This window comes from Phocoena sinus, chromosome 3 (assembly GCF_008692025.1).
Source record: "Phocoena sinus isolate mPhoSin1 chromosome 3, mPhoSin1.pri, whole genome shotgun sequence".
In the NCBI taxonomy this organism is placed as follows: Eukaryota; Metazoa; Chordata; class Mammalia; order Artiodactyla; family Phocoenidae; genus Phocoena; species Phocoena sinus.
The window spans coordinates 174,125,543-174,145,812 of NC_045765.1; the positions used below are offsets into that span (position 1 = coordinate 174,125,543).

The 20,270-nt window shown below is 46.9% G+C and overlaps 1 protein-coding gene and 1 non-coding gene across 5 annotated transcripts; one reads left to right on the forward strand and one right to left on the reverse strand.

Annotated features, from left to right (window-relative positions):
• The first annotated feature begins 33 nt into the window (after nucleotides 1-33).
• CCDC127 (coiled-coil domain containing 127) lies at nucleotides 34-13,531 on the forward strand. 4 transcript variants are annotated; one of them, XM_032628689.1, is made up of 4 exons: nucleotides 79-229; nucleotides 1,263-1,393; nucleotides 9,611-9,850; nucleotides 12,286-13,531. In XM_032628689.1, exons 3-4 carry the CDS (start codon nucleotides 9,841-9,843, stop codon nucleotides 12,939-12,941), a joined length of 666 nt encoding a protein of 221 aa, XP_032484580.1. In that variant the 5' UTR covers nucleotides 79-229; nucleotides 1,263-1,393; nucleotides 9,611-9,840; the 3' UTR covers nucleotides 12,942-13,531. The 4 variants fall into 4 exon arrangements, with proteins under 4 accessions (XP_032484577.1, XP_032484579.1, XP_032484578.1 ...); XM_032628686.1 differs by lacking the exon at nucleotides 9,611-9,850 and having other exon boundaries at nucleotides 34-109; XM_032628688.1 differs by lacking the exon at nucleotides 9,611-9,850 and having other exon boundaries at nucleotides 55-229.
• On the reverse strand, nucleotides 5,809-5,919 carry LOC116752398. Its single transcript, XR_004349475.1, has one exon. It is a non-coding gene; the product is annotated as a U6 spliceosomal RNA (small nuclear RNA).
• Nucleotides 13,532-20,270: the final 6,739 nt, after the last annotated feature.

Below are 20,270 nucleotides of genomic sequence, written 5' to 3' on the forward strand. Positions count from 1 at the left end.
CCTGCGCACATCGCAGCGCTGGGGGTCGACGGGGCAACGCGGCGCCTGCGCAGAGGGACGAGCGGACGGCGGCGCTCAGGGCACAGGGGCCGAGACCTCCGTGCCGGAGGTAGGTTGGGGTCTGGGGCCGGGGGTCTTCACGGGCTCGCCTGATTTCTCCTTCGGTCCAGACGTTGTTCGAATTTTCTCGAGTTTACGGCAGTTTTGGGAGATGAACCGGTGCTCGCAGGTAACGTGGTCTTCGCCCCGCTTTCTCTCCGGGACAGAGAGGGAGTTCCCGACGTTTAGGGGTCCCGCGGGTCCGTGTCGGGTTCCGCTGCTTTATTAGGACTGCGCGTTCCGGGAGGCGGACCCTGTAGGTTACCAGGGGGTGGGGGCGCGGACCCTCCAGTTCATGAGGTCTGGGGGGCGCGAACTCCATGATATAGTTTACGGTGTCGGGGTGGGGGGCGCAGGCCTTGTAATTTATGGGATCGGGCGGGCATGAACCCTGTGGGGTGGGGCTGGGGGCGCGCGGACCCTGTCGTTTACGGCAGCGGTCCCCAGCCTTTTTGGCACCAGGAACCGCTTTCGTGGAAGATTATTTTTCCACGGGGTGGGGGGAGGGGGTGGTTCAGGCAGTAATGCGAGCGATGGGGCGGGGGGGATGCGGAGCGGCAGGTGAAGCTTCGTTCACTTTCCCGCTTCTCGCCTCCTGCTGTGCGGCCCGGTTCCTAACAAGCCGCGGACCAGTATCGGTCCACGGCCCGGGGATTGGTGCTCCCTGGTTTACCGGGTTGGGGGGAAGGGAATGCTGCTCCCAGACCTCCCCTATGAGGGTTACGAGCTTCGCTACTTTAGATCTCTTTTTTATTCTGTGCTCGCCACAAGCTCCTTAAGTACTGAGCCTTTTTGTGTGTATGTCATTGCTTTATTGCCAGTTAGAATTTTATATCTTTAGGTGTTGAACAAGTATTTATTGAAAAGCCTGTTAAGAGTCTTTGAAGTTGAATTTTGTTTTGACTATATTTGCTTCGTCCTATTTGTATTTCAGTTATTTGAGACACATCTTCTCCCCCACGATTTGTGAGTTGCTTTTATCTGAGGTCTTGTTTTTTTCTTTTAATCCCATAAGGCTCAGTGCTGTGCAGCGCATACCTAGATCTGAACAAAATTTTTTGAAAGAAAAAAAAAGTCTCACATGAGCCATGTAGGTGATATAATTGTGACCAATGTATTTTGTTTTTTTGTGTGTGTTTAATGGTTTTATTATTTACTTCAAGGTGTATCTCCATGAATAACTTAAATGACCCCCCAAATTGGAATATCCGGCCCAGTTCCAGGGCTGATGGGGGTGATGGAAGCAGATGGAATTATGCCCTGTTGGTTCCAATGCTGGGACTGGCTGCTTTTCGTAAGTCATGGTTTTCCTAATGTGTGTTTTCTGGGCTGAAAGTGTGGCGCTCTAAGATCTTGGGCTTTGGAACCTGACAGATGTTGACTGTAAAAAAAAATGTACAATGTGAGAGCTATGAAGACCGTAGCCCAGGATACAGTCTCTCAGATAGCTGTTAGGAACTGCTCTGAAGAGGCAGGGGAGGAGCCAGGAAATACATGTGGTCCAGCATACGTCTCACTTGTCACAGAAACCCAGGTGTGTCAAGTTAGTGACTTTAGTGCTTACCTATGTATGGGAAGATGCAGGAATTTGGGGCCACTGAAATTCTTTCTTAGTCATGTATCTTAACGCTGTAGGGTCCCATGTATCCAAAACACAGAGTGCATTCACCGTGAATCCCTTTCCGGGTGAACTTGTAGGTCAGTGACTGTGGCTAGTGACTTAATCATAAATGGCGGGCAGCAGTCTTTGTTTACAGAGATGCATGTGTACACCCTAGTTTTTTCGCATATGGTACATTCTGCGCAAATTATTTACCCTCTGAGCCTCAGTTTCTCTGACCATCATAACTGCCTCAATGCAAGTGAGGGTTAAATAAGACAAGATATTTAGAGGCGTTTTGTGTGGAGTGAGTTCAGTAACTGTTAGCTCCCTTCAAGGCTGTACTGCTCTGAGGGGGGCTCCCTTGCTTCAGTTGGCCTCATAAGCACTGATGAGGAAGAATAAAACAGGCATAAAAGAAAACTGGTTTTGTATGTCTGTGTAATGTTTAGGAAATCAGTCTTTGGGAGGTTTCATCCATGAAACCTGCTCAGGCTGGCCAGAAATTCTCTCTACTTTGAATCGACTTTGTACCTCTGGGGAAATTACCAGTCACCAGTCAATTGTAATTATTCCAGCTCTTAGCTTATATGCCTACTACATGATGAATTTCCTGATGTTTAGGGGTTGGTTTTATGTTTTGTCACTGTCGCAGAAGAAGAAACTTTCCTCTCCCCTTTTAAGTTCTTCTGGCTGGTCTAAGAATTAAATTGATATGAGACAGATTAACAGGAGAAAATCAAACAAGTTTTTAACATGTATCCATAGGAGAGACTCAGGAAAATTGAGTAACTTACCAGAATGGCATAATCCCTCACCTTAAATACCATCCCAAGCTTAAGACAAAAGAGGATGTTGAGGTTGGGGAGAGTTAGTTACCAGAGGAGACTAGGAAAAGTGCAATAATCAAGGGTAAGGTGGTTATGCAGATTTAAGCTCTAGCCTTTTCCTGTGATAAGAGTTTCCAGAAATTTGGTCAACCTCTTCCTGGTACAGCCAGGGAGACACCCTTACAAATGCAGAACTCCCTTATAAATGTAAGTGGTTCTTACAAAAGGGTAACTCCTACTTGGTTTTCAAAGTTTCTCCCATGTCTGCTGTTTCTTAGAAAATAACCAGTTGAAAGTAATCCCTATGCCAAAGAGACATGTTATTTCTTTTTCTGATACGTAGGAAGTGGATTTAGAGAGAAACACACTCCACAGACAGATTATGGGCCATCTCAGAAGGTGAGAGAGGCCCCAAAATATGGAGTGGTTAGTTTTTATGGGCTGGGTAATTTCATAGGCTAATGAGGGGGAGGGTTATTCCAATTATTTTGGGGAAGGGGTGGGGATTTCCAGGAACTGGGCCACAGCCTACGTTTTGACCTTTTATGGTTGGCCTCAGAACTGTCCTAGCACTGGTGAGTGTGTCATTTAGCATATGCTAATGTATTACAATGAGCGTATAATGAGGCTCAAGGTCTACTGAAAGTCAACTCGTCTGCACTCTTGGACCTAGTTGGTTCTAACCAGTTTTTGTCATGCCCTATGGCTGTGTCATTCTTTTAAAGGTTGTGCCCTGCCCCCTTCCCTCCTGTTTCATTCCCCCGTCAGAGATTTTAGTCCCATATTTTTGTGGGAAGCAGAGGGGCGATGGTCCATCTTCTGAAGTTGCTTTGAGGCTAAGTAGGGGCATCGACCCCGCCTGTCAGGGAGTAAAAATCTCTAGGATGCCTGATCTAGGGGCCCCAGGAGCAGGACAGCTCCTTGTTTTAAGTCGGTATGGGCTGGAATCCTTGCATAGCCATTGTCTTGATGTGGAAGTGTTGTAACTGTTTCCTTAGCCTTCCCATGAATCTTCTTGATGATGAAGCGCTTTTTTGTTAACAGCATCAGAGTACAACAATAACTATCTATAAATGACAAAAGACTTAAAAGGCGTGGTTAACCATCTGATTACATTTAATTTAACAAACGAAATAATCCTAGTTAAATATTTTTCTTTGAGCTACCTCAGGGACCCTCTAAAGTATCCCAAAGTTAGCTGGAAATCCAAAGAACTTTAATTAAAATTTGATATTGGGAAGTTTGTCAAAAAGTTTTAAAAGACTTGGTCAAATAAGATCATAGGTCACTGAGACAATACTTATTTCTTGAAGATCTTGAAGGCGAAGTAACTCATGTTATTAAAAGCAGTCATTCAAGATAACTTTGCAGGGAGAAACCAAATCCCGTCTTGCCCCAGCCCACTCCCAACAAAAGCCGTTTACCCAACTAAGTTTAATCCAATCTTAGAGAATCTTGATCATGTACAACTCTTTTTATTTATTATTTATTTATTTATTTTGTCTGCACTGGGCCCTTGTTGTGGCACGCGGGCTGTAGAGCGTGGGCTCAGTAGTTGAGGCGCGCAGGCTTAGTTGCGGCATGTGGGCTTAGTTGCAGTATGTGGGATCCTAGTTCCCCGACCAGGGATCGAACCCAGGCCCCCTGCATTGGGAGCTCGGAGTCCTAACCACTGGAACACCAGGGAAGTCCCAAGATCATGTACAACTCTTTTCCAGTATTTTTCTTCTCACTCTTTACACCTTCTTTTACTGAAAACATACATTTTTCCTTAAAAGTTTTTTTTTTCCCACTTCAAGTTACTTTTCTTGCTGACAGATTTGCAACATATAATAAGGTCTTATTTGACCTCTAGTAAACCTAGGTACAGCAGAAGTACTATACTTAACATTGATGACTCTAAAGACATATCTGTATTAAATCAACAAGTTTAAGCCTCCTTCAATTCCAGATATTAATTTAATGTTGAATATTTCCTGGATCGTGTGAACCTGAAATTCATTCCGGCCAGTTTTATATTCCTGAGTATTTATATAAGCACTTAATTTTTTAAAGTCAATTAAGTAGAGCTTCTTTACAAATTAATTTTGGTAATACTATACATCTACAACACACTTAGATACACACATAGATACATACAAACACACAACCAAACACAGAGACCTTATAGTTCTCATTTGAAAATTTCAGCCCTGAGTCAGGTACAACAAGGTAAAACCCATCAGTTACAAGGGGTTGGATTCAAATTGGGCTTCTGGCAGATGGAGCAAATCAAGGTCACCTGTCTAGATGGCTAAACCCTTTTTTCTAATGTTTACAGAAAAGACACTTAGGATTTCTTTTCGTCCTTGACAAGTCAAGTTCCAAATTACCTACCCCGTTTTTGAAATTTGCATTTTATTTTATTTTTTTAACCCAAATTTTTTTAAAATTTATTTATTTTTGGCTGCATGGGGTCTTCGTTGCTGCGTGCGGGCTTTCTCTAGTTGGCGGCGAGCGGGGGCTACTCTTCACTGTGGTGTGCCTGCTTCTCATCGTGGTGGCTTCTCTTGTGGAGCGCGGGCTTCAGGAGTTGCAGCACGGGTCCTCTGCATTGGCAGGTGGATTCTTAACCGCTGCGCCACCTGGGAAGCCCGAAATTTGCATTTTAAAAGGATGCTGGAGATAAGCGTTCCTGGAGAAGTTTAGGTAGACATTTGCATCTTAAAGGCATAGGCAAATGCCTCCTAGGATGACTTTGTTCTCTTAAGGCCAGAAGAAACAAGTTTTTTTTCCCCCTAAGATCTGAGTAGCCACCTCAGTGATATCAAATGACTGACACACCCATTCACGTACGTGGCAAGGTTTTACCTTCCCTCATTTAGCTTAGGAGAGGAGAAGGCCTCCCCCCCAAACTCCTATCAGGCCCCAAATGTCAGCTGTAGTTAGTCAGACCAGTGGCCCCCCATTTTGGTTATGCTGTTTACGGGGATATTCCCATCCGGGTCTTAATAGCCACCAGTTGGCTATTTCCAGCCAAGCCTAGAACCTTGATATTCCGCACTCCTACTAAGGCTTCTGTTGCAGCTCCAGATTTAATCTGTTACCTTCCGCTTCGAATCACTTGGTGACGAGGGTGGTTCCCTTGCCCCTTGAGAACCTTAGCAAGGCCCAAGGGGCCCATTTAAGGGTGGCATGTTGTGCATCCCTACATCACACCCCATGGCTCTGGGCAGGCACTTAAGAGGACGAGAAACGGGAAAGCAGCTGCGCCCTGCTGCAGGGGTGCTTTTATTTTTAAATTATATGGAACACGTCATGAATTTGTGTGTCATCCTCCAGCAGGGGCTGTGCTAGTCTTCTGTGTGTTTTTCCAGTTTTTTGTTTTTTATAAGTATGTGTGCTGCCAAAGTGAGCAGGCAGTGGTACTTTTTATGGAGTGGCCTTATGTGCCTGGATTTCTTAGGTTAGCAGGTTTGAATAGAGAAAGTGGAGGCTGACAAGAGTAGCATTTATCATTTGTCTGCCTTTACTTTTAGGCTGTGCTAGGGGGCTAAACACCCATATGTTCGATATAATTTCTTAATCTTGTAATAACACAGTTTTGGAGAATCCCTACAAGAAAGCAAAGTTAAAAGTTTTCTCTGATCGCATTACCTAAGCAAGATAACCAAAAAGAAGAAAATACAATATTCCTCACCCCTTCTCAGGGACAAAAAGCATCATTTCAAAAGTATAAGAAAGCAGGAACTTCAAGAATAAAAATTACTATGAACAGCTATAGAAGCCAGAGATGCGTCTGAAAAAACAAACGGAAAATGAAAGTCACCTCAGGGCCTCTCCCAGCCTCAACACTAATTAACTAATACGTCAGTCAGTGTAATATTTTTTTTTGAATTTTATTTTATTTTTTATACAGCAGGTTCTTATTAGCTATCTATTTTATACATATTAGTGTATACATGTCCATCCCAGTCTCCCAGTTCATTCCCCCACCCCTGCTGTCCCCCCTTGATCCATACGTTTGTCCTTTACATCTGTGTCTCTATTTCTGCCCTGCAAACCAGTTCATCTGTACCATTTTTCTAGATTCCACATATATGTGTTAATATATGATATTTGTTTCTCTGACTTACTTTACTGTGTTTGACAGTCTCTAGGTCCATCCATGTCTCTACAGATGACCCGGTTTCGTTCCTTTTTATGGCGAGTAATATGCCATTGTATATATGTGCCACATCTTCTTTATCCATTCGTCTGTTGGTGGGCATTTAGGTTGCTTCCATGACCTGGCTACTGTAAATAGCGCTGCAGTGAACATTGGGGTGCATGTGTCTTTTTGAATTATGGTTTTCTCTGGGTATATGCCCAGTAGTGGGATTGCTGGGTCATATGGTAATTCTGTTTCTAGTTTTTCAGGGAACCTCCATACTGTTCTCCATAGTGGCTGTATCAGTTTACATTCCCACCAACAGTGCAGGAGGGTTCCCTTTTCTCCGCACCCTCTGCAGCATTTGTTGTTTGTAGATTTTCTGATGATGCCCATTCTAACTGGTGTGAGGTGATACCTCATTGTAGTTTTGATTTGCATTTCTCTAATAATTAGTGATGTTGAGCAGCTTTTCATGTGCCTCTTGGCCACCTGTATGTCTTCTTTGGAGAAATGTCTATTTAGGTCTTTTGCCCATTTTTTGATTAGGTTGTTTGTTTTTTTAATATTGAGCTGCATGAGCTGTTTATATATTTTGGAGATTAGTCCTTTGTCCGTTAACTCATTTGCAAATATTTTCTCCCATTCTGAGGGTTGTCTTTTCGTCTTGTTTATGGTTTGCTTTGCTGTGCAAAAGCTTTTAAGTTTCATTAGGTCCCATTTGTTTATTTTTGTTTTTATTTCCATTACTCTAGGAGGTGGGTCAAAAAAGATATTGCTGTGATTTATGTCAAAGAGTGTTCTGCCTATATTTTCCTCTAAGAGTTTTATAGTGTCCAGTCTTACATTTAGGTCTTTAATTTATTTTGAGTTTATTTTTGTGTATGGTGTTAGGGAGTGTTCTAATTTCATTCTTTTATATGTAGCTGTCCAGTTTTCCCAGCACCACTTATTGAAGAGACTGTCTTTTCTCCACTGTATATCCTTGCCTCCTTTGTCATTGATTAGTTGACCATAGGTGCGTGGGTTTATCTTTGGGCTTTCTATCCTGTTCCATTGGTCTGTATTTCTGTTTTTGTGCCAGTACCATATTGTCTTGATTACTGTAGCTTTGTAGTATAGCCTGAAGTCAGAGAGTCTGATTCCTCCAGCTCCGTTTTTTTCCCTCAAGATTGCTTTGGCTTAGTCGGTGTAATTTTAAGCCTTCCACTTCACTCGCCAAGTTCATTGCCCTAGCCATAGGCAGCAGGCAGCCTTTCCGAGCGTTCAGTAGGGGTTTTCAAGATGGCAGGCTAGTGAGTTTCTAAATAGCAGCCCTTAGGGCTGCAATTGGGTCTTTCACTAAGACGCAGACACTGCAGATCATTGAATAATAGAAACTACCTACTCTTGTCAGCCTCCTTGGGAGTTGATGTTCAGTTTTCGAAGAAGGTAAAAGAGTGGCTGTACCGTTTTGCTTTCTGGCCAGCAGTGTATGAGGGATCCAGGTTCTTGGCGTCCTCAACAGCATTTGGTGTGATCACTATTGTTTTTATTTTGCTTGTTCTTGCAGGTGTATAGTGATAACCCCATTTTGGTTTTAATTTGCATTTCCATGAGGGCTAATGACGTTGGGCATCTTTTCATATACTTATCTGCCATCGGTGTATCCGCTTCCTTGAATCCTGTCTTTCAGATTCAATCTATTTCCTAATTGGATTGTTTTTTTAATGTTGAGTTTTGAGAGGTTTTTGTTTTGTTTGTTTTTTGTTTTGTTTTGTTGTCACCACGCAGCTTGTGGGATCTTAGTTCCTTGACCAGGGATTGAACCCTCGCCCTGGCAGTGAAAACGTGGAGTCCTAAGCACTGGACCACCAAGGAATTCCCGAGTTTTGAGAGTTTACTGTGTTCTAGATTCTAGTACTTTGTTGGCTGTCTTGTTTGCAAATATCTTCTCCCAGTCTGTAGACTCTTACTGGAGTCTTTCATGGAGCAAAAGTTCTAATTTTGATGAAGTCCGTCTCATCAGTTTCTCCTTTTACGGGTCATGCTTTCATACCATGTCTGAAAACTCTTTGCCTGGCCCTTGATCCTAAAGATTCTCTCCTGTGTTTTTTCCTACAGTTTTAATTCTACATTTTACATGACAGTCCATGATCCATTTTGAGTTCATTTTTCTGTGAGGCGCGAGACAGGTTTTGTCTCTTCCTTTCCAGTCTGTTGGCCTCTATTTCCTTTTCTTGCCTTCTCGCACTGGCCAGGAATTCTGGGACTTCGTTGGGTAGTTCCTGATCTTGGAGGAAAAGCATTCAGTCTTTTCACCACTAAGTATATGTTAGCTGTGGCTTTCATAGAGTATCAAGACAAGGAAGGTCCCCTCTGGTCCTATTTTTCTGAGTTGCTATCATGAATGGGTGTTGTGTTTCTGTATCAGTCAATATGATCATGTAGCTTTTCTCCTTGAGGCTGCTAATTTGTTGGATTACAGCGATGGGTGTTTGAATGTTGAACCAGTCTTACATTTTTGAAGTGATCCCCACTTGGTCATGCCGTGTCATTCTTTTTATATATTTGCAGAACTGGATTTGCTAGTATTTTGTTTGCATCTTCATGTCTGTGTTCACAGGAGCTGTACTGAGTATCTTGGTGGGGTCCTCTTCTCCACACCTGTTTCACATTATGTTTTTTATTTCAGTTCCTGCCTTTGTCAGTTTCAGAAGTTCCATTTGCTTTCTTAAATATTTTCTATTTCTCTGCTGAGACTTTCTGTATCTTTGCGTAGACTTTATATTACAATGGCTGCCTTAAACTGTCAGATGACACTAACATCTCTGTCATCTTGGTATTGGCATCAACTGATTACCTTATAAGTCACCTTGAGATCTTCCTGATTCTTGTTATGAAGAGTGATTCCCAACTGAAACCTGGGCATTTGCGGTATTATGAGGCTGTTCTTTATTCATATCTTCTTAGGCTGGCTTCTTGGACAGGGAGAGGTAGCACTGCCTCCTCACTCCCAGGTGGGAGTGGACGTCCAGGCTCCCCACTCGTCCTCCAGCCCGTTGACACCAAGGAAGGGTCCCCTGTTACTGCTGGGCAAGAGTGGGAGGTCCAGCTCCCCTGCGATCTGCTGATGCTTCCACACGGGAGAATCCCCACATGGCTTCCTCTGCCACCATCACCGCCCCTCAGGCTTTGCCCACATGGATGGAGGTGGGTCACAGTGTCTTCTGTGCTACGTAGCAGGGGCAGAATGGTTATTGTTTCAAAGTTTTCTGTCTTGCTAGGCCCCTTTGCTAGTTGTTTGGCCAGAGAGAGCAGACTTTTGTTGGGGCTTTTAAAGGAGATCTGCATCATTGGCATTTCAGCTTTAAGTCTGGGATCTACAAGGCAAAATGAAGCCCCCAGGGACTCACCAGCATGGTGTTCCTCGGGTGCCAAGGTCCCTCAACAGTCTGCCTGCCGCTCTCCGCATTTCTGGGTCGTCTTGTGTTAGTTTTACATACGACGTCCAGGTTTTTTGTTGTTCTTAGCAGGGAGAATAGGAGAGAGTACTTCTATTCCATTTTCCCAAAAGCAGGAGCCCCAGCGCTTTTACAAGCCTTCTGAGACTGAGGCTCGAAAAAGTTGTGTCTGTGCAGAGTCACGAGGCGGGACTCCCCGAACGGACCAGAGCTGGGTGTCCAGACGTCCGGTCCACCAGCCTGCACTCTGGTCTCCGTACCTCCCTGGCCACCTCCTCACCCAGCTTGTCTCCACGTCCCTGTGCCACCTCTTCCAGGAGGCCTTCCTGATGAGAGGTGTTCTGTGGTCTGATGGCCGGTGTGTGCCTGGGTGTGTATCGGCCTCCCTGGCTCTGTGTGAGCAGCGTTGCACTTTGGGTTATTATAGCAGGACTGGCGCTCTGCTTCTGGCCTCCTGTCTGCCCCCTCTGCCCATGCCCCCTCATCTTCTCATCACAGCCAGGGCGCTCAGTCTGCTTCCTGAGCGGAGTCTGACTTTCCCAGCGTCTGCTCCAGCGTCTCCTTGGCATAAGCCCTGTGCCCCTGGACAGCAGCTCCTGGAAGCTCTCCTGTACCTGTTCATTCTGCCTAGAGGGACCTTTCCTGCCAACTCCTACTGGCCTTCCACACTTTGTCCACATTCACCCAAAAGTGAATTAGTCCTTCTCTCCTCTCTTCTCCACGCATACCTTTTGCCTGCCTCCAGGGCGTGTTGAGTCATACTATGGCCCCTTCTTTCCTGGTCAGCCCCAAGGAGGAGACAAAGACGGCATGTGCGTTGGAGTTGGAGTTGTCAGCTGGGATAGGATTAGGGGCTGCTTTAGTTGCGGGTGGACGAGTTTGGTCTCCTGCTTGTAGGATCGGGGCAGCAGCACCGCAAGTGAAGAGGCTCTCAGGTGCGCGGGAATGCTGTCCTCGCGAGGTGACGGCTGACGTTGTGGACTAGATGGGCTTGCCTGGGAGCTGGGGAAAGGCCACACAGCAAGCAAGGACAGCACCTCGGGTGTTGATGGGAAGGGACCAGAGAGCAGCAAGAGAACCAGAAGGGGGACGGACGCCGTAGAGAGTTAGAGAAGGCAGGAGAGAAACGCGTGCGCCGCCTTGGCTGTGTTTGGCGAGCTGGGCATAAGTGACACTTCAAGCTGCTGCTCTTGGTAACTTTGCCACTTAGGCTTGTTGGGCAGTCCTTCTGTTTTCCAGAGGACGCGGATCTGTGCTGCGTTTTGCACGTACAGGCTGGACAGGTGACCATTGTGAGAAGCGAGGACTCGGCGTAGCTGCCCCAGCGTTTATGAAGTTACTGAGCAGGAGCGCCGGTGCAGAACGCGGTGGAGGTCCTGTAGCAGTGAAAGCCGCGCGCTGACGTTTATCTTGTTACCGGGACACACCGGCCTCTTATTGGCGGGACGGGGAAGGATTGGTGACGACACCCAGACCCAGGCGCCTGCTGGCCGCAGGCTTTGTGGTCATCAGACTCCCTTTCTCTGTCCTTGGACTTCTCCGTGCAGCAGAGGCCAGAGGCCTGGTGGCTTCTCACTTTGTGGGGCAGAGCGGGGCATTACCCACCCCAGTTGCCTGCACCCTTCTTTCCCATGTTTGTTAGATTACAGTGGAGCCTCGTCTTAAGGCTGAACTTCCGACTCCTTGTTTACATGACCCCCTATCAGAACAGAAGCAAACACGTTGGGCTTCAGCTGTTTACTAGTGATGACCAGGCAAAGCTGAACACGCTTTGAACTTTACTCAGTTCTTAATAGCCTAGCCAACACTCTGAAGCACACTCACCCATACTCATTTCTAACCCTTGCCAATAGTATGCTGGGGCACCGTAGCCAGAGTAGGCACAGGGAACAAAGGAAGGCAACGGTGGCTCTTCTCAGCCATCAGACGTTAGGAGGAGGCTGAAAGGGGTCCTGCAGCCTTGCGCTTGTCTTTGGGGAGCCCTGATCTGATTTTAAGATAAGAACTTTGCAGTTGTATAGCTTCATTCAAAATGTTGTCTTTTTTGTACACAACTCTTGGGACTTAAGATTTTATTGAAGTGCCATCCTTAGCTGCTTTATGTTTTCTGTAAATATATATTATAGAACTTGAGCTTTGACTTTTCATCGTGTGTGTTTTCCTCCTCCACTTTCTTTGTGTCAGGTTGGATTTGGTCTAGGGAGTCCCGAAAAGAGATAGAAAAAGAGAGGGAAGCATACCATCAGAGAACAGCTGCCTTCCAGCGGGACCTCGAAGCCAAGTACCGTGCCACGATCTCAGAAAGTCGGCGGGCCGTGGCACAGTTGTCCCTGGAACTTGAAAAGGAACAAAACAGAACGACTAGCTACCGAGAAGCCCTCATCTCTCAGGGGCGCAAGATGGTAGAAGAGAAGAAGCTTCTGGAACAGGAGCGGGCTCGGGCCCTGCAGGAGAAGGGGCAGCCCTTGCGGAGCGCGTACCTGAGCTACCTGGGCAAGGAGGAGGAGTGGCAGCGGAGGGCCAGGCTTCTGCTGAGAGACTTCGAGGACGCTCTCACAGAAAGACAGAGCGTCTACTGCAGTCTGCTTCTCCCTCGCCACAAGCGGCTGGAGATCGAGAAGAGCCTGCTGGGCCGAGCGTCCACCGACCCAGTTGCTGCTGACCTGGAGATGGCAGCTGGCCTGACCGACATATTCAAGCACGACACGTACTGTGGTGACATCTGGAACACCAACAAGCGCCGAAACGGGAGGCTTATGTGGCTGTATCTCAGATATTGGGAACTACTGGTCGAGCTGAAAAAGTTTAAGAGCGTAGAGAGAGCCATACTGGAAAAGTAAGACGGGGGTGAATGGCTCAGCGTCAGACTGTTGTGTGTTCTGGGTTATCCGATGCTTTCCTTCTGCCAGCGCTCCCTGTGTTGTGGCCACGCATGCACAGCCACCTCTCAGCAGTGGCCTTCCACTCCCCCCACCCTCCGAGCAGGACGGCGAGGCCTCAGGAGACTCTCCGTCCCCCTCAGCGGCTAAGGACGCAGTCTCTCAGAAGCGTGTTTTAAGCCATCAATATTTTATTCAGTGGAACAGGGTAACCTCATAGCTTTAGGGGAAAATTGTTTCTAAGAATGTGAAATATAATATCCATCCTTACTGTAAGTCGTTTTTTTGTCTGTTTTCATCACTCCCTAAATAAATCCTTTTTTCTCCTCAAATTACTGTTCTCTCTCCTAAAACTACAGTTAGAAGTTGTCCGGTAGTGGATAGGACTGCCTAATAGATGAGAAAGGTAGGTAGTGATACCGTCAAGGTTTTGTGGTGTTTTGAAGCTCTTTCCCACCAAAGGGGAAAAAGTGTTTCTTATTTCCAGTTGATACCCTTGTGTGTGTTTATAAGCAATGACATATAATTAAAACACCTCAATTTAAAAGCAACAGTGCTGCTTTTTATGTGTGTGATACCTTACTCTTTATATTTTTAAACAGATTATCTCAATTTTTACTGCAAACTTAGACCCATTTTCCATAAAGTTAATATGACACGGCCTTTGTGCGCTTTACGCACGTCACTCACGTCATCCTGACCCTAGTGCTGTGCCCTGAGCACTGTTCTTACCCTTGGGCTCCGGGTCCCCAAGGCCACCCCACACTTGCTCAGGACTCAGCACATGGTTGTACTCACAGCTGAGACTCGTCGTATAGAAAGGATACAAGGCAAGGTTAGTAAAGGGACAGGCACATGGGCAACGCGGGGAGACCAGGTGCAGCTTCCAGTTCCCTCCCAGGGGTCACACGGCCATGCGGACGCTCTTCAGAAACAGCGTCCGGGGTTTCTGCGGAGGGCCGGTCACACAGGCACCCTCTGCCTGGCACAGACCCAAATTCCAAAGTCCCAGAGGAAAGCAGGTGTCCAAGCTGTTGGCGGGGTTTGGTCACAGTGATCCACTCTTACCAGTTGATGGTGGAGGGAACCCTCCCAAATCCAGGTCCCAGGTGCCAGCCGAGGGCCGACCTGTCAGCAGGCCTCTCAGGCCCACGGTCTCAGGCCTGTGGTGTGAGCCCTTCTCTGCAGCCCTCATTCTACAGGTGAGGGGTGGGAAGTCAACCTGCCCGAGGTCGCACAGGTGGTCCTGGAGCTAGTATGAACCCAGGCAGCTTGGCTTCAGAATTGCCCTGATCCATGTGAAACCAGGTCCTTTTCGAATGACTGAGCGGGTTTTCCGGGCTGATGCCTAAAGTGCTGTTCCCCGCCTGGCTGTCCTGCTTCCCTAGACATCAGGGCTTTGGTAGCAGACAACAGGGCTCAGTTCTGCTAGCTTACACAGCTGAGGGGGAATTTGTTTCAAGGCTACCTTGTGGAACCTCAGGGCAAGGATGGAGAGTGATGGCTGGACCTCAGAGGAGAGCCAGAAATGGCTAGAAACCAACACTGGGAACCTTGCAGTAATGACCTTCTGGCCTCAGATCTCTGCATGTCTGTTTAATCTTCTCTCCCTGCAAACCAGCTTTCTCTCCCCGGGCCCCATGGTGAGAACAGCTGCCTTGTTCTACTCCCGTGTGTGGCAAAGCCTGGGAACTACTGGGTTGTGCTGTGCCGTGGCTTGTGAGCGCAGTGGGAGCAGAGAACCAAGAAAGCGGGGCTCAAACGCCAGCCACTGGCTCGGGCAGCTCCGAAGGAGGCGGCAGGCCCTTCAGCAGATCGAGGATTTGCGCTCACCCGTGGGATTGCCAGCGGCTGGTGGGGAGAGAAGGGGATTCCTGGGATCTAGTGGGTGGCAGCTGATGAGAGAGGGCGCTGCAGGCTGACGTCTCCGGGTCTCTGGACGCGGCCACTGCACAGAGGGTCTGCTGGGCCTGCAGGTGTCTCCTAGTCTGAGTATATAATTGGAAAGAACCGTCTGGAACAAGAGTTGCTAAGGTAGGAAAGAGAAGTGGAAGTCCCTGAATCTGCATCTCCTCCTTGCCGGGATGGTCAACAGGAAGGACTGCTGAATTCCTGGAGGAAGTGCAATGATAAGTCCACCACAGGGGACGAGGGGAGGCGAAGACGGTCCCAGAGTGTCCATCATGGTCCCCATCATGTCCCCATTCAATGCGACTGGCCCCTGGGAAGACCAGGTGGGTTTGTGCAGATGATAGCCCGCTCGGGCTCACCGGGAGGAGCCCAGTCGAGTTTGCCGTGTGGCATATTCACGCCCTCCTGGCCCTTGGCACTCTGTTCTGCTCTTCACCTGCTGAGCGTGTTTCCTTTACCCAGTTTGCGTTTGCATGGGAGCCACGCCGTCTGCAGCACGAGAAGCACAGGAACGCTCCTGGGCCCTGACAGACACCCACGGCCGCATTCGCAGCCAACGTCACCTTGGGCATCCTCAGGGCCACCAGTCTCGGGCTGGGCGGGTACAGGTAAAACCCATCGTGGCTGCAAGTGGCACATTCAGTGTTGGGGCTGAGCGGGTCCACAGGAACAAGTGAATTTACATGCACTGGGGTGAGTGGGAGGCGTGGTCCCACTTGGGCTGCTCCGTGTGCCTCAGAATTGCTCCGACGAGCCTCCCAGCCTCTCCAGCTTCACAAGAATGGGTTATTCTTCAGCGTGGGGCAGGGGCTGTCAGGGACATTCCCCACTCGTAGACACCTGTGTGCCCAGCCCTGCGCCAGATTTCAGGTCCTGGGTCACCGCAGCATCCCTGGGCTCTTCTCCACCACAGCTGCTGGGCCCAGCCATGCCCATGCTGGGTCCTACCTGCTGACCACCCAGAGGCTGGGTCTCGTCAAGAAAATGCCACAGACACAAACAGCAGAAGCTACTCTACTCTTTAGAGTTAAAATCAAATCATTTCAAAATTTTGCCCTGTGCCTACTCTCTTTCCAAGAGCTTCTTGCAATAGCAAAGTCCATGTGGCTGAAACAGGGTTCCAGCATAACACAGCTAAGGAGATACACGGAGGTGAGCGAAGAAGGCAGCGCCCAAGAGCACAGGGAGGTACAAGCCACCACGTCCCTCCTTGCTCCTGCCCACCTGGTGGCGTCTCTCCTCTCCTGAAGGCCCAGTAGGAAGGTTACCGCCTTCCTCAGCAGGCGGATCCTGAGAGGACTCCCACTCCATTGTGGGGGGAAAGACATGGGCCATACCTGGGGGAGGGGGTGGCACAGGGACGTACCTGCAACAGGGACGTACCTGCGGAGACAGCAGCATGGCGTTGGACCTGAGGGCAAAGCCCACTCACGGTGTGATTCAAACCCCCACTGACCACTTGGGTGGTTCTAGTGTGAGGAGCATTTGGCCACATCAAGCAGTAGCCACTCTCTTGAGAAAATGTTTTCTTTTCAGACACTTATGTCCTTTTTAAAATTCTGAATTGCATTAAAATGTCATTTGAGTAATCAAAAACCTTCCAACAAACAAAAGTCCAGGACCAGATGGCATCACTGGTGAATTCTACCAAACATTCAAAGGATAATTAATACCAATCCTCCTCAAACTCCCAAAAGAGAGAAGAGGGAGTTTTCCAAACTCATTTTACGAGGTCTGCATTACCCTGATACCAAAACCAGATAAAGATGCCAAAAGAAAAGACAATTACAGGCCAATATCCCTGATGAACACATGCAAAAATCCTCAACAAGATATTAGCAAACAAATTCAACAATACATTAAAAGCATCATATACCATGAGCAAGTGAGGTTTATCCCAGGGATGCAAGGATGGCTCAATACCACAAATCAGTCAATGTGATATACCACATTAACAAATTGAAGAATTTGAAAATCGTATGATCGCTTCAATGAATGCAGAAAAGTCATTTGGCAAAATTCAACACCCATTTATAATAAAAACTCACGACAAAGTGGGTATAGAGGGAACGTACCTCAACATAGTAAAGGGCATATATGACAAGCCCCGAGCTAACATTCCACTCAACAGTGAAAAGTGGAAAGCATCTCCTCTTAAGATCAGGAAGAAGACAAGGATGCCCACTCTCACACTTTTATTCAACAGCATTGGAATTCCTAGCCACAGCAATCAGAAAAGAAAAAGAAATAAAAGGAATCCAAATTGGAAAGGAAGAAGTAAAACTGTCACTATTTGCAGATGACAATACTATATACAGAACACTCTAAGGACTCCATCAAAACACTGTTAGAGGGCTTCCCTGGTGGCGCAGTGGTTGAGAGTCCGCCTGCCGATGCAGGGGACGCGGGTTCGTGCCCCGGTCCGGGAAGATCCCGCATGCCGCGGAGCGGCTGGGCCCGTGAGCCATGGCCGCTGGGCCTGCGCGTCTGGAGCCTGTGCTCCGCAACGGGAGAGGCCACAGTGGTGAGAGGCCCACGCACCGCAAAAAAAAAAAAAAAAAAAAAAAAAAAAAAAACACTGTTAGAACTAATAAATTTAGTAAAGTTGCAGATACAAAAGGAATACACAAAAATCTGTTGCATTTCTATACACTAATAATGAAATATCAGAAAGAGAAATTAAGAAAACAATCCCATTTACAACTGCATCAAAAATTCTGAATAAATTTAACCAAGGAGATGAAAGACCTGTATGTTGAAAAGTACAAGACATTCATGAAACAAACTGAAGAAGACACAAATAAGTGGAAAGTCATTCCATGCTCATGGATTGTTAGAATTAATACTGTGAAAATGTCCATCCTACCCAAAGCAATATACAGAGTCAATGCAATCCCTATCAAAATTCTAATGGCATATTTCACAAAAATAGAACAAAAAAATCCTAAAATTTGTATGGAACCATAAAAGACCCTGAATGGCCAAAGCAATCTTGAGAAAGAAGAACAAAGCTGGAGGGCTTCCCTGGTGGCGCAGTAGTTGGGAGTCCGCCTGCCGATGCAGGGGACGCGGGTTCGTGCCCCGGTCCGGGAAGATCCCACATGCCACGGAGCGGCTGGGCCCGTGCGCCATGGCCGCTGAGCCTGCGCGTCTGGAGCCTGTGCTCCACAATGCGAGAGGCCACGGCAGTGAGAGGCCCGCGGACCGCAAAAACAAAAACAAAACAAAAAACAAAAAAGAACAAAGCTGGAGGTATCACATTCCCTGATTTCAAACTATATTACAAAGCAGTAGTCATTAAAACATTATGGTACTGGCATAAAAACAGACACATAGATCAGTGGAACAGAATAGAGAACCCAGAAATAAATCCATGCATAGATGGTCAATTAATTTACAGCAAAGGAGCCAAGAATATACCATGGGGAAAGGAGCCTCTCGTCTATAAATGGTACTAGAAAAACTGGACAGCCACGTGCAAAAGGATGAAACCGGGCCACTATCTTATAACACACATAAAAAGTTAACTCAAAAATGGGGCTTCCCTGGTGGCGCAGTGGTTGAGAGTCCGCCTGCCGATGCAGGGGACACAAGTTCGTGCCCCAGTCCAGGAAGATCCCACATGCCGTGGAGCGGCTGGGCCCGTGAGCCATGGCCGCTGAGCCTGTGCGTCTGGAGTCTGTGCTCTGCAACAGGAGAGGCCACAACAGTGAGAGGGCCGTGTACCGCAAAAAAAAAAAAAAAAAATTAAAATGGATTAAAGACTTGAACGTTAAGACCTAGAAGAAAACATAGGTGGTAAACTCCCTGACATCAGTCTTGGCAATGGTTTTTTAAAAATCTGACACCAAAAGCAAAAGCAACAAAAGCAAAAATAAACAAGTGGGACTACATCAAACTGAAAAGATTCTGCATGGCAAACAAAGTCATAAAAAAAAGGCAAACTACAGAATGAGAGAAAATACTTGCAAATCATATATCTGATAAGGGGCTAGTATCCAAAATATATAAAGAACTCATACAACTCAACTGCAAAAAAATAAAAAATTCAATTAGGAAGTGTGCAGAATCTCTGAAGAGACATGAAAAGATGCTCAACATCATTAATCGTCAGAGAAATGCAAATCAAATCCACAAAGAGATATCACTTCACACCTGTCAGAATGGCTATTATCAAAAAGACAAGAGATAAGTGGTGTTGGCAAGGAAGTGAAGAAAAGGGAAACTTTGTACACTGTTGGTGGGAATGTAAACTGGTGCAGCCACTGTGGAAATCAGTATGGAAGTTCCTCAAAAATCAAAATTAGAACTACCATAGGGTTCAGCAATTCTACTTCTGGGTGTTTATCTGAAGAAAATGAAAACACTAATTCAAAAAGTATCTGCCCTCCCATGTTTATTGCAGCATTATTTACAATAGCCAAGATATGGGCAACCTAAGTGCCCATCAGTAGATGACTGGATAAAGAAGATGTGGTATATGTATACAATGGAATACTATTCAGCCATAAAAAGAATGAAAGTCTGCCATTTGTGACAACATGGATGGACCTGGAGAGCATTATGCTAAGTGAAATAAGTCAGAGAAATACAAATACCATATGATCTCACTCATATGTGGAATATATATCTCCAAGTTAATAGATGCAGAGAACAGATTAGAACCAGAGGTGGGGCGGGGGGGGGGGGGAACTGTCTGTGGGGAGAAGGGAGAAGTGGGTGAACTGTTTTTGTTTTTGTAAATAAATGAAATTATTAAAAAAAAAATACAAGTGGGCAACAAGCATATGAAGACATGCCCAGGGACTTCCCTGGTGATGCAGTGGTTAAGAATCCGCCTGCCAATGCAGGGGACACAGGTTCGAGCCCTGGTCCTGGAAGATCCCACATGCCACGGAGCCACTAAGCCCGTGCACCGCAACTACTGAGCCTGTGCTCTATAGCCTGTGCGCCACAACTACTGAGCCCACGTCCTGCAACTACTGAAGCCCGCGCGCCTAGAGCCCGTGCTCCGCAAGAAGCCACCGCGATGAGAAGCCCGCGCACCGCAATGAACAGTAGCCCCCACTCGCCGCAACTAGTGAAAGCCCGCGCGCAGCGACGAAGACCCAACGCAGCCAAATAAATTTATTAAAAAAAAAAAAGAAAGAAAAAGACATGCCCAGTTTCATGAACATCTGGGAAACACAATGCAAGACATTTTTTTCGTCCATTAGATTGAAAAAGAAAGAAAACCACATCTGAATAAGCCACACTTTATTCGTATTTACTTACCCTAATACTCAGCACTGCACAAATCAGATCTCAGCAGAAACCAAGTCCAGACGTTGGCATTAACCACTCCTCAAGCACCAGGACTCAGCGGGGGAGCCTTCCCGC

Excerpts from the sequence above, each read along its gene's own strand:
- CCDC127 (XM_032628687.1), top strand. The coding sequence starts at position 1,240 with ATGGTTTTATTATTTACTTCAAGGTGTATCTCCATGAATAACTTAAAT. Across the intron at positions 1,394-12,285 it reads GCTGGGACTGGCTGCTTTTC|GTTGGATTTGGTCTAGGGAG; the intron begins GTAAGTCATGGT and ends TCTTTGTGTCAG.